Source organism: Botrytis fragariae (genome assembly GCF_013461495.1).
Source record: "Botrytis fragariae strain BVB16 chromosome Unknown tig00000054, whole genome shotgun sequence".
NCBI lineage: Eukaryota > Fungi > Ascomycota > Leotiomycetes > Helotiales > Sclerotiniaceae > Botrytis > Botrytis fragariae.
This window is the reverse complement of record NW_023500993.1, coordinates 972750-987771: the sequence shown is the minus strand read 5'-3', so window position 1 is coordinate 987771 and position 15022 is coordinate 972750. Positions and strand designations below refer to the sequence as shown.

Here is a 15022-nt window from a genome sequence, read left to right as displayed (position 1 = left end):
ATAGGATGCACATTGGAGAAGGGGAAAACTGGGATGATATTGGGCTAGTATGGTGTATAAGGATAAGGCGTTATGGATTCGAAATCCGCGAGTGAGGGGAAACATCAGGAGGGAATCAATTGTTATGAATACGAATGCGAATATGAAGGCTCTGGAATAGATAGTTGACCTACCTATGATATGATTTTTCTTATTTCTCGGCTCTTCTCTAGTCTTTGTCTTTGGGATTCCAGCTATGAAGGCATAGTATCGATTTGGAAAGGACTAGATGGGCGTATTCCTGTTCCTCGTTTTGAAGAAAGAGTAGAGAGCTTCTGCAATTCTCTATTCTACGTTTTGTTATGTGTTCTGAATATACATTAGCCAGCCCAACAGTCAAACGATACTGCAAAGGAGAGCAATGTGAGACGGGAGACGTGTCTAGGAATTGTTCAGTATACCCAGTATCTATCAGTTTACATCGATGCTCTTCGGGACCCTTCTAAAAGTTGAAATCTGATGATTATACTAACTCTTTGTCTACATACATCCGAGTAGTGAGGTAGGTACCTTGATATGTATAAAATAAAATAAAACGGACAACTGCGGTGAAACAGGAGACGATTCTTGCTTTCTCTCTCTCTTCTCTTCATTTTCCCGTCTGGCTCTTTTCCCTTTTCATCGCTGTTTGACTCATTTGCACGCTGTCAAACACACATCAAGTATTAGTCCCGCCTGGCGGGATCTCTTTCTGGATCTCTCAATATCTGGGTGAGAATGCTAAATATATAATGCGTACTCGAGTACAAGAGATTAAATAGATATAAATGACTAGGTGATTGAGGATGATTGAATGGATATGAGAGCTTGAATGTGTTTGATTATATGTAGGTAAACATGAATATTGAGGAAAGGCGATATCCTGAACGGATACTAAGTGAGAAAGTATACTCAACAGATCCATGAATGAATATCTCCTAAAGATTAAAATGCTAAGCTGATCAGCATGGTGAACAAATACTCCACAAAAATATCACAGCCCATCAATAAAATGGTTGAAGTACTGAATCGATATATTAAAGCTGCTCTTAACAGTAATAGACGTTTCATTAAGAATAGAACGCGTTGTTAATCGATCATCAAATAACACAGGGATATACTCCATACCAGTTCTCTAACCATGTCCATAACCATGTCTCAAACACCGTAACGCTATGCTATCCATACGCCATATAATCAAGGAATCACTTCCTTGTCACTTCATTTATGCCATGTCCAACTCCCTCCATCCCATATATACACGTTCTCCTGGGCAATACTAGTCCCTAATGTAAACCGGAATACCATAAACACAAACCGCAGCCGCATTAAGATATTTCAATTTGCAAGCCCCCTTCGCCTGTGCCACCGCCTCAATCAACGACAACTTTCCTCCACCCTCTACATCCTTCTCCTCGTTCCCCTTCTTTCTTCCTCCCCCCTTCTTCTTTTCTTTTTCCGTCCCTTTCCTCCCCTCCTTCCCTAACAGTCCCCACCCCTCCAACATCTTCCCCGCAAACCGATCGATATCCCTATCCGTAACATCCCATAATGTCGCTACCAATGCCGCACTCCCCGCATGCATATAATGTATCGGCTGGCCTCCCAATTCGAATTCTCCATAATTCGTGAGCGCACCACTACTACAACCCATCAAAATTGTCACTGCGCATTTCTCCATCTTGCGAATTTCTTTAGAACGAATGAATTGTCCTCCGCTTCCATGGCCAAAATACAAGAAGACGTCTTTATTTTGTAACTCATATTTCATTTCTTCTTCAGAAGGTGCACGATTGACAATGCCGGACCAAGAAGGAAGTGCTTCTAGAGGAGCTTGGAAAGTGGTTTGTGTGTTCTTGAGATCGCCTTCGGGGTTCAGGATATAGGCGCCGTTATTGCGATCGATGTAATGCCCTTCTGGACCTTCATCTGTCGCTTTCTGTTGTTTGGAAATTCGGTCCCGAAGACATCCAAGTGATGGAAGACGCGAGACTGCTAAGCCTTCCATACATGGTAGTGATTCCCATGGAAAGATATGAAGAGCCTTGTCTAATATCAGTATAGTATGTTTTCCTTCGTCGTGCTGACTCAAATTGTGAGCAGCTTCGTGGTAGCAACGTAGAGCATCATGGATTTCAATGACGATTGAATCGAAATCAATTTCTGCATAAGCGTTCAATTCTCCGTGGAATTGAAGAACGTCAACAACGAAATACAAAAGATCAGTCAGTTGTTCAGAAAAATCGCTATCATCTGCTGATGGATTACCAAGACCGATAAATAGCTCCAAAATCCTGCTGTCCAAAGTAACACGAGGTCCAGAGTTTCGCTTGCTCTTTCGACGAGAAGGGAGATGCTTGTCAAGTATGTTCTCAAAGGATTTTTGAAAACGAGCGAGAAGATCCGACTTTCTGGTGAATTGAGAGAAGATTCCTGCAAACCCTCCTAACCATACCTTCTCGATATTTTCTAGTAGATCCTTAAGACGAGAGTCTAACTCTGCACGTTCTGCCCACCAAGCAAGTTTGGCTTCACGACCTGTTCTGCTAGGGCCGCTTTGGGAGTTGGCCTTCGCAGAATCAATGATATTTAAGAGCTCGCTTTTTCCTTGCTCAAACCCAAATACTTCTTCATCTGCATCCATGGAATTGTTACGCCCTAAAGGTAGACGAAGTACAAATGGACTATGACCGGTTTGTAATTTAGTGATAGAAAGTTCTTGGCGGTTCTCGCTCAAAGATATTGAGAGGGCAGTCCATGTTTTGGGGAGGATATCTATATATTCCTTTTGAAATTTCGGAATATCGCAGAATGATAATGAAGCGCCGAGACTCGATCGCCGGGACATAGCCCCACAATCGGGCCAACGAAGGTCATCGAGTTCTGGGATACAAGTCTCTTGTAAGATGACTTTACGCTCTCTGCGGAATGCAAGAGTACGCGCAGAATCAATGGAGCAACTTGCAAGACCGGGTTGAGATCTTCCCTTGATTGGCCCCGCAGCAGAGAGCAAAATGGAGACATTGTTCAAGAGAGAAGTTATCTTGTGCATGACAGAGATTGGAGCAACGAGAAATGCAACTGGATAGGTTTCCACTAGAATCTCTTGGGCTCGGTGTAACTTGTCAAAAAGGTTATCAGGACTTGGACTCTTTGCCCCACGACCACTTCTCGATGTTTGTGTTTTTCTAGGTGGTGATTGTTGTACGGGATTTAAGTTTTCGGCGTGGTTCTTATTGCCTTTTAGACTTCCGACAACCGATGGAAATGAGAGAGTTGAGTCTTGAAGTACAGAGTATACTGGATCGGAGACCATTTGTTCCATGCATCGTACAAGCAAACATCGAGCCTCCGAGAGACCTTGGTATACCTCGTCCAATTGGCTATTAGAGTATTTACTGGCTTCATCTAAGAAGACCTGGGCTTCATTCCTTTTTTTTACGCTCATGAGAGCGTCAGCCAATTGCCACAGAATATTTGCTCGTAAAGAGTCTAATTGAGGACACTCTGTGCTAACTGATGATTCCACGGGTGTTGGAGTTTTGGAACGAACGACAGGCTTTCGGGGAACTGGCAATTTCTTACGTGTGGTAGTTTTTCGAGCCGCTGGCGCTTTTCGTTTTGATATAGAGAGCGTTTGAATTCCGGTTTCCAACGTATCAGGAACATCCGGCGCACTAATATCACCCAATTCGAGGGTTGCAAGAAATGCAGGGTCTATGAGAGTTTTGAGAGTTTGATTTGCTTCCTCCAGACATGCAATTTCTGCTTTACGATCTCCAAGCATTCCACGGAGACGTCCAATTTGGCATGCAACTGTGACCGAACTTTTGCCCTTGGTCCCGTCTTTGTAGAACTTTTCTGCATCTGTAAGATAATTGGTGCCCTTGTCTAGATTCCCAGCTTTAGTCCAGATGTTTCCAAGTGTGGCCAAAGCTATTGCAGACTGCCCATCAAAATTGAATGATTTAATAAGCTCGTGAGCTTGCTCTCCATAATGTAACGTCTCTTGAAATAGCCCATGATGAGCGTACAGATTTGATAAATGAATCAACCCATGGAAAAGAGGGGCGACCAATGGCCAAAATCCAATTCCTGATGGGCTGTCTTGTGGCTGAGGTTGACCCGCTATTTTGTTTGTAGAAATATCCAGTTGGGAGAGCCCATCCACTACTTTCTCCGCATCGTCTCTGGGTACAGCCGCCAGTTTCTTTTTCCGAAGTATTGCTTCGGTGGTAGCCCATGCGCGCCTGAGTAGTCTGACGCTCTGTTTAGCATGGACAAGAGCAGATTCTGAGCCTCCCTGTTCAATGGCAAGCATCGATCGAATCAAAGAAGCTTTTGCCACAACACAATTCAGTCGAGTCTTTTCTTGAAGACTGAGAGGCGATTTATCTTCTTCTAATTCTTTTCGTTCCAAAATAAAAGCTCCTTCGGCACACTCTAGATGAAATTGGCTATTATATGTCAGTGGGTTCTGGAGGTTCAAAATTTGTGGACCTACCATTTTTCAAGATTTCCAAGTGCTAACATGTATTGTGAGTGTGCAATGTGAAGATCTGTTTTGGCACCAAGATTGCTACGCAAGCTGAAACTTTGCGCCTTGTCCAATGCTAATCCAGCTTTTCCAGAATATCCAAGTTGGAGCCACGAGAGGCCCAAGGCACTGTAAGTTGACACAATGTCGTTGTGACCAGATACTTCACAGTAGAGTTCGTTGTAATCAGCGATAAGGCGAAGAATGACAAGCTTGTCAGTTTCTAGGCCTCGCATTTCCATGAAGTTGGCAAGTGACTGTAAGTGAAGCAAGAGCTGCGGGATGTTCTCGATGCGAAGCTGCAAAGCCGCGAGATTTTCAGCTTCAGAAAGAATGGTTCGCCAGTTCACGATGCAATTCTTCAGATTTTTGATGCAAATTTCATCTTTCTGAAGTTCCATGATACTTACCGCCATAGCCACCCAATGCCTCAAGTAGCCTGCTAAACCAGAATCTTTGGTTGTGTCAATATCGATAGACTTGCTCATAAGAGCTGTGAGTGTCTCAACCATACAATCACCTTGTTGTTCATTGTGCGAATGTTGAAATATGGTCATTGCTCTCAGCCTGCGCACGGGGTATTGGTTCAAGTCGTACAAGGAAATTAGGTGCTCAAACACCTTGCTTTTCAAGTCCATGGCAACAGAAGTGGGATTGGTGAGGCCGGCCAAGATATCCAATTCATGTTCAAGAACAGCCCCCTTTTGCTCATCCGTCCAAGAGAGACCGAAAAGCCAAGGTTCGGGAGAAATTTCTGAGTGATTGAGATATACCTTTACCAGAGACTGTATAGTCCGAGCAAGAACTTGCGCATCGTCACTACACTCCCAAGCTTTGCGAATAGATAGGATTTTGGCGTTTTCGACAACCTTGCACAAAACACCATTTTCTACCGTCTCATCTCGTAGCATAACAAGGGCTTTGAAAAGTTCGTCAAATCGACCCATGCTTTTGGAAAGATCCGCCAGTCGTTCCAGTTTCATAGACATAAGGCCAGCGTTCCGGTCCGGTAAAGGCCTTGATTTAAGACAGTCAATTGACCTTCGGAGAACTACTCGTGTCTGTGGAGTTCCTTTGCCAACATCGTTATTACGACGTAAGTCAAGAAAACACATGAAGTACAGGTTAGAAATCTTGATATAGCACTGTGTCGCATTGAAGTTCTCATCTTCCATAGAGCCCTGTTCTAGCCGGTCGAGCAATGCAAGACAATCTTGCAGTAAGGAATCTACCCGTTCCCATACTGGTGCCTCTTGTTTCAGAAGCAACTTGACCAAGAATAATGCAGAATCAATTGCATGGACGGAGGGCTTGGTAATGAATTTCCTGCGTTGTTCGAATCGCACGACATCCTTGCTTGAGGCATTTTCATCCGGTTTCTTACCAATATAGCGAAGTGATAGTCGAGGGCATAAGGAGACGAGAGTTTCACACATTTGACGGACTTCGGGCGATAGGGCGTTTGTATTAGATGACGACTCAGACACAGGGTTCGAAATCGCAATGATAGCAGCTCTCCTTGCCGAAGAGACTTCTGTCAATAATTCATCGATTTCAGATGCCTCTCCCTTAAATGGTTGCTCTAGCACATCCAACAGCTCGATCAACAAATTTTTTGTTTGCTCGCGTTGAGAACCCCGCAGAGTGAGGGAAACTAAACGAGCTGTGAGAGCACTATGCCTAGCATTGGAGTCGGCTTTAGAATCAAGAAGATTTCTGACCATTCCGACCCATTCAATAGCTTCATCAATAATATTAGCTTCTTTAGAAAGGGATCCTAGTATACGGTATATTCCAATCAAGGCAGGTGCCGACTTAAGCCCGTCGGTTTCGTATTTCAATGATGACTTTTTGAGATGTGAAAATGCGTTAGAGCATTTTGTATATACCTTATCAGCCTCATTTTGACTTCGTCGGGCAAATGCTTGAACACATCTAAGGAAAGGATCAAAGATATCCTTTTCAACATGTCCTTTATGATTTGCAAGTTTCCACCATGATAAGCGTACATCGAGAGCTAAAGCTTGTAATATGAATGCCGCCTGTGGTGTTATGCTGACTTTACAGTCCAAAGCGGTGGCATCTTCTGAGGACGAGACGCTTGGACTCATAGATAGAAGCATGTCCGACAGAGTTTGAAGTTGACGGGCAGACTTGTTCACTTGCGTCGAATCTTCGGCGGCTTTCAAAAGGAGTTTCACAGGCGAGGAGGCATGTCCGGGTCGTAGAAATGGCATTGCGGCTTCAATGGACTTAGGCTTCCGGGAGGCAATCATAAGCCTTAGTGCCTGTAATTGAGTTGTAATCAGCAGACCTAATTTCGCACCCGTTGCTGAGATCTCCCCAAAATCCAAAAGTTCAGCCAAAGTTTGTGGTGTTGAAATGGAAGCTGCATCTTTGGTTACTGGCGCACTCTTCCCTTCAATTTCCACGTCCAACCGTCGTTTCAAGATTCTAAGCTCTTTAGTTGCCAAATCCTCTAAACCAAGTGCCAGCAATTTTCCAACCAGAACAGACATTCCGTTTTCGAGCTGTAGAGGTGGCATAGTAAGGCCTGTTATATTCGCAGCTTGGATTCCTCGTAAACACAGAAAGGCAGCCCTGGCGCATTCCGCAACCGATCGAACTCCAGGAGAGCATGCTGATGTTGAAGATGCGGATCCATCTCGAGTTTTTGAAATGTTGGGCGAACTAGAAACTCGGTTTAAAGCTCGTGGTTGTAATGGTGCTTGAGGAACTGAACTTGATCTTCTAAGCCCTTTGCGAGCTGCTGCTTTCTCCTTGGTAGTTGGAGCTTTCCGGGGCTGAGATGGTACCTTGATCGCTTCTGTTAAAACTTTTAATGTATTATTTACAACTTCAGTAGCCAGTGTAAATTTTTCTTTTGCAGACAGCGATTCTACATTGTCGTTTGCGTTCGCATTTTCCTTATCCGCTTCGTTGACTTTGGACCGCGACGCAGGAGCTCGAATTGTGCTTTTTTTTGTGGGTTTCGCAGTCGCTTTAGGTATTGTTTTTGAGGACCCAGAGGTATTCGGGGTTGCAATCGCCCTAGAAGATAATAAGTCACTGAGCAGAGTGACTGTTGCTGGAGTGCATGTTGTTGTCGAAGATATAGCGGCGCGCACAGCATCCGCGGATTGCTGTGATGAATTCATTACAATAGAGATTCTGTCAAGAAAGAAACAGTATTATTGGTACTTAGACATTATTTCAAAAAGGTAAAAGAAACACAATTGATGTCGTCTTCGAGTGATGTAAAGAATCATCAATCTCCATAATCGAAAAACGGATGTCCCCTGTTGACTTTGTTTCCCAGGCAACCAAAGACCTAAAACTTTCGGCTCATCCTAAAGCCCTACGGAAATTCAATTTTTACAACTTCAATACTATTATTCACCTACCTATTTACATCTTGACAACGATATTCAAATACCCGGCTACAATGAACAAATCAACGATGATTAAAAGGCTGATTTCTGTGCCACCCGCTATCAGAAGTACATTTCTTCAACAACGATTATTCTTCCCTCAGTCTCGCCAATATGCCGTTCAAAGCGTCACTCAGCCTTCGTTCTGGGCGAATATGATTCCTAAACCATTTCGAAAAAGCGAACGAGCCGTAAGCAAAAAGCCGAAATCCAAAGATTGGAATCCTGCGACTTTTTTCATATGGATCTTCCTTCTGATTGGATCCATGTCAATTCAGATGATCGCCTTAAGAAATGAATACACAACTTTCAGTCGCCGCGCTGATGCCAAAATTGGAGTACTGAAAGAGATTATTCAGAGAATAAGAAACGGAGAAAAGCCTGACGTTGAAGCACTTCTCGGAGTTGGAGATCGAGAGCAAGAACGGGAATGGGAAGAAGGTATACATGTCATTCATGATTAAATTCTTGGGGTATAATTCTAATATGTCTGGATAAAGTCTTACAGGAGATCGAACGAGAAGACGCAGCGTTACAACAGTCTACCGCAGAGAAATCTAAACCAGAAAATGTTGCCGTTCCAAAGACCCAAAAGAAGGCTCCCGAAAACGCGAAGAACAAGAGCAATGTGCCCTCGGGATTCTATTGAGAAGATTTATGTATAAAAATGGTCTACTATACAAGATTACAAGATTGATGGATGTATTTCTACGATAGCATGTCCTTGAACACACCGTTATTTTTCTGTCGTGCTTCGTACGGAGTTTGAACGTCGTCTTTTCTAGACGCGAAGCCGATCCGATTCAATTGATCAACAAGTGCAGGTAGAACTACATCGGTTCCTAGTTCGGCCCTTACACCAAATTCCCCAGTTTGGCCACTAGAGAGATTCTTAAAGAATGCCTCCTCACCTCTGACCCCGCCCAGATTCAAAATTGCGATAGGCATATTCCTCTCTTGAGCACGTCGTGCTAATCTCCAGGCAGAGTATGTGGCAAGCGAAGTTCCTAGCACCAACAGCCTACCGGAATCATCTATCGCTTGTTCAGCGGCTTCCTTTACTTGCGCATTTATACTCTCCCCAAACATGACTACAGCGGGTTTCAATATACCCGCTGTACTCGTTGCTTTCAAAGCTCCCTCTTCGTCAACTTCCACAATCGATTGTGATCCATCTTTTAAGATTGGAGGATTTTCAAGACAATTAGGGCACGGCGGATATCTGAAGGTGTCATATGGTGCTCCGGGTACATCAACATCGCCGTCAGGATTTGTCTTCATGCCTTTTGCTCGTCGGTCTTCTGGGTCTTCCGTAGTTAAAGCCCCAGATTCAAGTATTTCAGCCAAAAATGCCGCCCATGCTGGATTTAATCTTGCTAAAGATTCTTGGAAAACATCTCGAGGTAAGTCTTTTCGGCAGGTGACGCATGTCAAAGCTCGGAGATATCCATGAAGTTCAACAGTTGCCAAATTTGGATGTGCCTCCGTGTGAAATGAATCAACATTTTGTGTGACCACTCGCTTTACAATGTTCATATCGGCAAGGTCTTTGATAGCATAATGGGCAGGGTTCGGCTTGGCTTTGTGTAAATTCGTCCATCCTAGGAAACTCCTCGCCCAGTACCTTCGACGTGCCTGGTCGCTCGCAATGAATTCATGATAGTAAAGAGGTCGATATGATTTGTTCATCACATATGTGCCTTTCGAACCTCGACTATTGAGGATGGAAGGTTAGCAATCATTCACGCAATGTGAGCTTGGCATTGGGTGATATATAGCGTCCCGGATGGTTAATATGCAATATCCAATATACCCTGTTCGCTAAGCAAGAAGACCCCCTCAGTAGCTGATTCACCTCTTCTTGCAGCAGATGAAACAATGACCTATGGGTATCAAAGAACCAATGTACTCACTAATCTGCCAATCCCGAAGCTACAGAGATGCCTGCTCCTGACAAAATTACTGTTGATTGTGGGTCTTTGACTCCATCTGGAAGGTTATGTGAAGGCGGGGCAGTGAGGAACTTCGACAGAGCGTGAATTGCCCCCGGTAATGAGTTTGCGCTTCGTGGTAGGATTGATGGAGGGGGCAGTGGACCCGTATAGGGTATTCTCATAAGAGGTTTTCGCATTGGATGATCATGGATCTGGCATTCAGCATTTAGACACGCGTTCGAGGATACAAAAGATTGTAGATAGAATGAAGGAATTGGAATTCAAAATATACTAACGTCATGATTAGGTGGCGGACCAGGCTATGATATAGTGGCTTAGTCAATGCAAGGCTATCGTCTATCTATCTATCTATCTATCTATCCGCGAGGTATCCATTCTTAGTCTAATCGTCGCCTTTTCCGCAAAGTGCAGCAGAAACCTACCTAGTATCCATACTCGCATATTCAGTGAGTGGACATACGAATACTCTCGATACTGTCTTCAAGCTCGGAATATTCACGCGGGTATGTGAAGGATGATATTCGGCTGAAGAAACTGCTGTCTCCAGCTGTATACAGTACCTATGTGGAGATATTCATTCAACAGTGACATTCCCCAAATGCAATTCATCCAAAGGCCACGCAAGGGCCAAGAAATATGTTTATATAGAGTGACATCCTCACCCTGTAAGTTTCATCTGATTTCTGAAGCATACCTAGGTATTCAAATGGCTTTTCGATGACTGGCTACCGTCTCGTCCAAAAACGGTTCATACCCAGGGAATCGTCGTCATTTGGGAAGGTTGGCTTGCGAATTCATTTATGCAATTCGATATTAACCTTACGAAAGCCTCGTTGCACTCTAGAAATTTACTCCACACACCATCTAACGTTTGCTAATTCCTTTCTAATCCTTCACTAAGCAATAATTACATGTCCACTTTAAGCTTATAATATATTTTTCCCCTTACGCTCCATACAAAGTACATCCATCCATCGACCCTTAACGTGGTCCATAACACTCCTTGTAAAAGCACCTAGTACCTTTAATGAACGCCTAGAAAGGGTGTACACGAAAAGGATATTGTCCGGTTAGAATACATTTCTTATTTTATGGTTAACTCCAAAAATAAATTATTTATGTCCATGCCTCTTCATTGCTTCTCCCATGGACGCTTTTCGTTAAGGCCTGTCGTCACACTGGGGTTTAAGTCAAACATAAGGACACCTCAATGTCAAATTGCCCGAGTATTGCAGACTGCTGCTTTCGATTCCACTTTACTCAATTATAGTACTAAAGCTTACAACATTCCTCTTAAATCCTTCCCAAGACTTCAATCACTATCCGATAACTTCAATCCAAGGCTACTCAATTCAATGGCCGCTCTCACAACTACTCAAACGCGTTCACACGCGGGCCACTCTCATCATCATCACCATCATGATAATACATACCTTACCTCTACGAATAAGAACGATGCCGGTGTGCGGATTACTCGGATTGGACTTTATTCAAACTTGGGCATGGCGGTTGCCAAAGGAGTAGGAGGATATATGTTCAACTCTCAAGCTATGTTGGCAGACGCCTGGCACAGTGTCACCGATCTTGCCAGTGATATCCTTACATTGGCGACAGTTTCCTGGAGTCTCAAACCTCCATCTGAACTCTTTCCAACAGGTTTTGGAAAGGTTGAGAGCTTAGGGTCATTGGGTGTTAGTGGTATGCTTCTCTTCGGAGGGATGTTTATGTGCTTGAATAGTTCTGAGATCCTGTATGCACATTTCTTCTTAGATGCCCATGCGGCCGCAGAAGCTGCCGCGCATGCACATGGACATAGTCATAGCCATGGGCCATTATTACCTAGTTTACACGCTGCTTGGTTAGCTGCCGGTACAATCGTCGTCAAGGAATACCTATACCAAGCAAGTAAGTTGCCATTGGTAGTCGTTCGTTGATTTATCATATGCTGACTTAGATTTCCACAGCAATGAAAGTAGCACGAGAAAGAAAGAGCTCAGTTCTAGCCAGTAATGCGATCCATCACAGAGTTGACTCCCTCACTGGTATCGTTACCCTTTTCGCGATTCTCGGAGCAAATTTCCTACACGAGGCAGCTTGGTTGGACCCCGTTGGAGGATTCCTCATCTCATTACTCGTGATTAAGGCTGGATGGGGCAATACTATATCAGCGCTATACGAATTGGCAGATAGGGGAATCGACTCCGAGGTCAAGGAGTCTGTTACAAAAGCGGTACAAAAGAGTCTGCTCAATCTTACAGAAGGATCAGAAGTGGAATTACGAGAAGTCGAGGGTGTTAAATCCGGACAGAACTATCTGATAGAGCTTCAACTTGCCGTGCCTAAGGGATGGACAGTTGAGGACATCAGAGAAGTAGAGGATGGTGTCAGACAAATGGTTGGCTCAAAGGTTCGGGGTGTTCGACGAGTGAAAGTACGCTTTGTACCAAGAGATGAAGCTAAACCTTCCCTTTTCGATGAGTTCATCAGTGGAGATGTGAGCCCACGGGAAAGCCCTGAACCGGAATTGAATGGACACGACCACGATCACGATCACAATGGACATGCCCACAGTCATGACACTAAGAAGACGTTATAGTCGTTATAAAGGATCGTATGAACATTCATGGTTGGAGTTTGCATGGAATTGGAGTCGGCGTTAGGGATGGGTGGTAAGACTTCATGATAAGTCTTTTCAGAGGAGCAACTTGGCGTAGGGGTGAAATTTCTACAAGATTATACTCTATGCAATGTATCAAAATTTATAGAGCCATTATGATGGAAAATGATTGTCTGCTTTGATTGGTGCGCATCTAAACACCCGAACCACTTGGATTTGTGGCTTTCATTCAGGCTAAATGTGGATACTATTCCAACGTCAACTTTTACTAATCCTCCCTTTCTCCATAACCCCACGATAGAGGCAGGTCCAATTCTTTGTGTATAAAATAACCCTTTCGTTCTTTTTTTGCTCTTAGATTTTGTGACATTTCATTCATTCATTGCATTCTTCACCAAGTCAATATTTAAATCAAGACCACGAATCCGAATATGTCTTCAAAAGATGAATCTTTATACCTAGGTTTTGACCTCTCCACCCAACAACTAAAAGGTATGTCCACGTGAGCACAGTTCCCTTATTCTACCGCTCTCTAATTTTTTCCAAGCAATTGTTGTATCGTCTTCCCTCAAGGTCCGATACGAAGCTAAAGTCGACTTCGATGCCGACCTCTCCAAATATGGCATCAAAAAAGGTGTACATGTCAATGAAGTCGAAAGAGAGGTTTACGCACCAGTAGCCATGTGGCTCGAAGCTGTTGATTTAGTTCTTCAACGACTTTCGGAAAAATCTTGTCCGTTTCACTTGATCAAGGGAATTTCAGGCTCGGGTCAACAACATGGAAGTGTTTATTGGAGCCAAAAGGGCGAAGAGGTATTGGGGGCTCTGGAGACGAAAAAGAGTTTGGTAGAGCAGTTAAAGGATACGTTTGCGCATCCGTGGAGTCCTAATTGGCAAGATGCGAGCACGCAGGAGGAATGCGATGCTTTTGATCGGGAGTTGGGAAGTGAGGAGAAACTAGCAGAAGTTACGGGGAGTAAAGCTCATCATGTTAGTTATGTCTTGTTAATTCTCGATCTTCATATGTCGCAGGAGTTATGCGTAGGTGGATTTGCTTTGACTAATAACATTTACAGCGATTCACGGGACCACAAATCATGCGTTTTCACAAAAAGTATCCAGAGGTCTACCGCCGTACTTCTCGTATAACCCTCGTCTCATCTTTCCTGGCATCTTTGTTCCTTGGAAAAGTTGCCCCCTTCGATATCAGTGATGTCTGCGGCATGGATCTCTGGGACATAAAATCCGGATCTTGGAGCGAGCCTCTTCTCACTCTTGCAGCTGGATCCGATGGTCTTGCTTCCTTGAAATCCAAACTTGGGGAGGTACGAGAAGATGGTGGCGGAAGCATGGGCTCTATATCCTCTTATTTCACATCTCGCTATAACTTCCCCGCCGATTGTGGAATCGTCCCTTTCACCGGTGATAATCCAGCCACAATCTTGGCCCTCCCTCTTCGCCCCATGGACGCTATCGTCTCCCTCGGAACATCTACAACCTTCCTCATGTCAACCCCCAACTACGTCCCAGACCCCGCTTACCACTTTTTTAACCATCCCACTACAGCCGGTCTCTACATGTTCATGCTTTGCTACAAGAACGGAGGTCTTGCCCGCGAAAAAATTAGAGATGCTCTCCCCGCATCCAAAACCTCAGATCCATGGTCCAACTTCAACAAAGCGGCCACAGAAACCCCACCTCTCGCTCAAAAGGCTCCTTCTGATCCTGCAAAATTAGCTCTCTATTTTCCCCTCCCAGAAATTGTGCCAAATGTCCGAGCCGGTACCTTCCGCTATGAATCCTCACCAAGCAGTACACTAAATGAAGCCAAAACACCATATGATCCTGAAACGGATGCTCGTATCATTGTAGAATCACAAATCCTTTCTTTACGTCTTCGTTCGCAGAAATTGGTTACTTCTCCTTCGGAAGATATACCAGCTCAGCCTCGTCGTATCTATCTCGTAGGTGGTGGGTCGCATAATCCGGCCATTGCGAAGATTGTGGGTGAGGTTTTGGGTGGAGTGGAGGGGGTGTGGAGATTAGATGTTGGAGGGAACGCGTGTGCCTTGGGCGGTGCTTATAAAGCCGTTTGGGGCGTAGAGCGAAGCGAGAAGGAAGGAGGCAGAATTGGAAGTGGAAATGAGGCAAAATGGAAAGGGGAAAGTTTCGAGGAATTGATAGGAAGAAGGTGGAAAGAAGAGGGTGCTATTGAGAAGATAGATGAGGGGTATAGACCAGAGGTGTGGAAGAAATACGGGAGTGCTCTTGGAGCATTTGAGGAGATGGAGAAGGTGATTCTGGAGGGTGAGGAAAGGTCTAAGAAGTGATATTGCTAGCAGAGTTTTGGTCGGTGATGGATGCCTGATATTTTGTTATCGATTAACGTGGTTACACATATCTCCAGCTTTATAGTCTGAATTACTCATAATACCACAATCTATCCCCCAAAATGAACGGACTT

General features: G+C 44.2%; 5 protein-coding genes across 5 annotated transcripts; 3 read left to right on the top strand and 2 right to left on the bottom strand.

The window, feature by feature from the left end:
- Positions 1–1297: 1297 nt before the first annotated feature.
- Bfra_005075 (putative cell division-associated protein bimb protein) lies at positions 1298–7713 on the bottom strand (the record flags this gene model as incomplete). The annotated part of the gene is made up of 2 exons (XM_037335462.1): positions 1298–4475; positions 4523–7713. The coding sequence occupies 2 exons, from the start codon at positions 7711–7713 to the stop codon at positions 1298–1300; spliced, it is 6369 nt and encodes a 2122-aa protein (XP_037192557.1).
- Positions 7714–8000: 287 nt separating this feature from the next.
- On the top strand, positions 8001–8635 carry Bfra_005074 (uncharacterized protein; the record flags this gene model as incomplete). Its single annotated transcript, XM_037335461.1, has 2 exons — positions 8001–8427; positions 8487–8635. 2 exons carry the CDS (start codon positions 8001–8003, stop codon positions 8633–8635), a joined length of 576 nt encoding a protein of 191 aa, XP_037192556.1.
- A 59-nt stretch (positions 8636–8694) lies between these two features.
- On the bottom strand, positions 8695–10117 carry Bfra_005073 (putative sir2 family protein; the record flags this gene model as incomplete). Its single annotated transcript, XM_037335460.1, has 2 exons — positions 8695–9700; positions 9900–10117. 2 exons carry the CDS (start codon positions 10115–10117, stop codon positions 8695–8697), a joined length of 1224 nt encoding a protein of 407 aa, XP_037192555.1.
- Positions 10118–11065: 948 nt separating this feature from the next.
- Bfra_005072 (putative cation efflux family protein) lies at positions 11066–12537 on the top strand (the record flags this gene model as incomplete). The annotated part of the gene is made up of 2 exons (XM_037335459.1): positions 11066–11846; positions 11906–12537. 2 exons carry the CDS (start codon positions 11066–11068, stop codon positions 12535–12537), a joined length of 1413 nt encoding a protein of 470 aa, XP_037192554.1.
- A 452-nt stretch (positions 12538–12989) lies between these two features.
- On the top strand, positions 12990–14888 carry Bfra_005071 (putative d-xylulose kinase protein; the record flags this gene model as incomplete). Its single annotated transcript, XM_037335458.1, has 3 exons — positions 12990–13050; positions 13106–13599; positions 13635–14888. 3 exons carry the CDS (start codon positions 12990–12992, stop codon positions 14886–14888), a joined length of 1809 nt encoding a protein of 602 aa, XP_037192553.1.
- Positions 14889–15022: the final 134 nt, after the last annotated feature.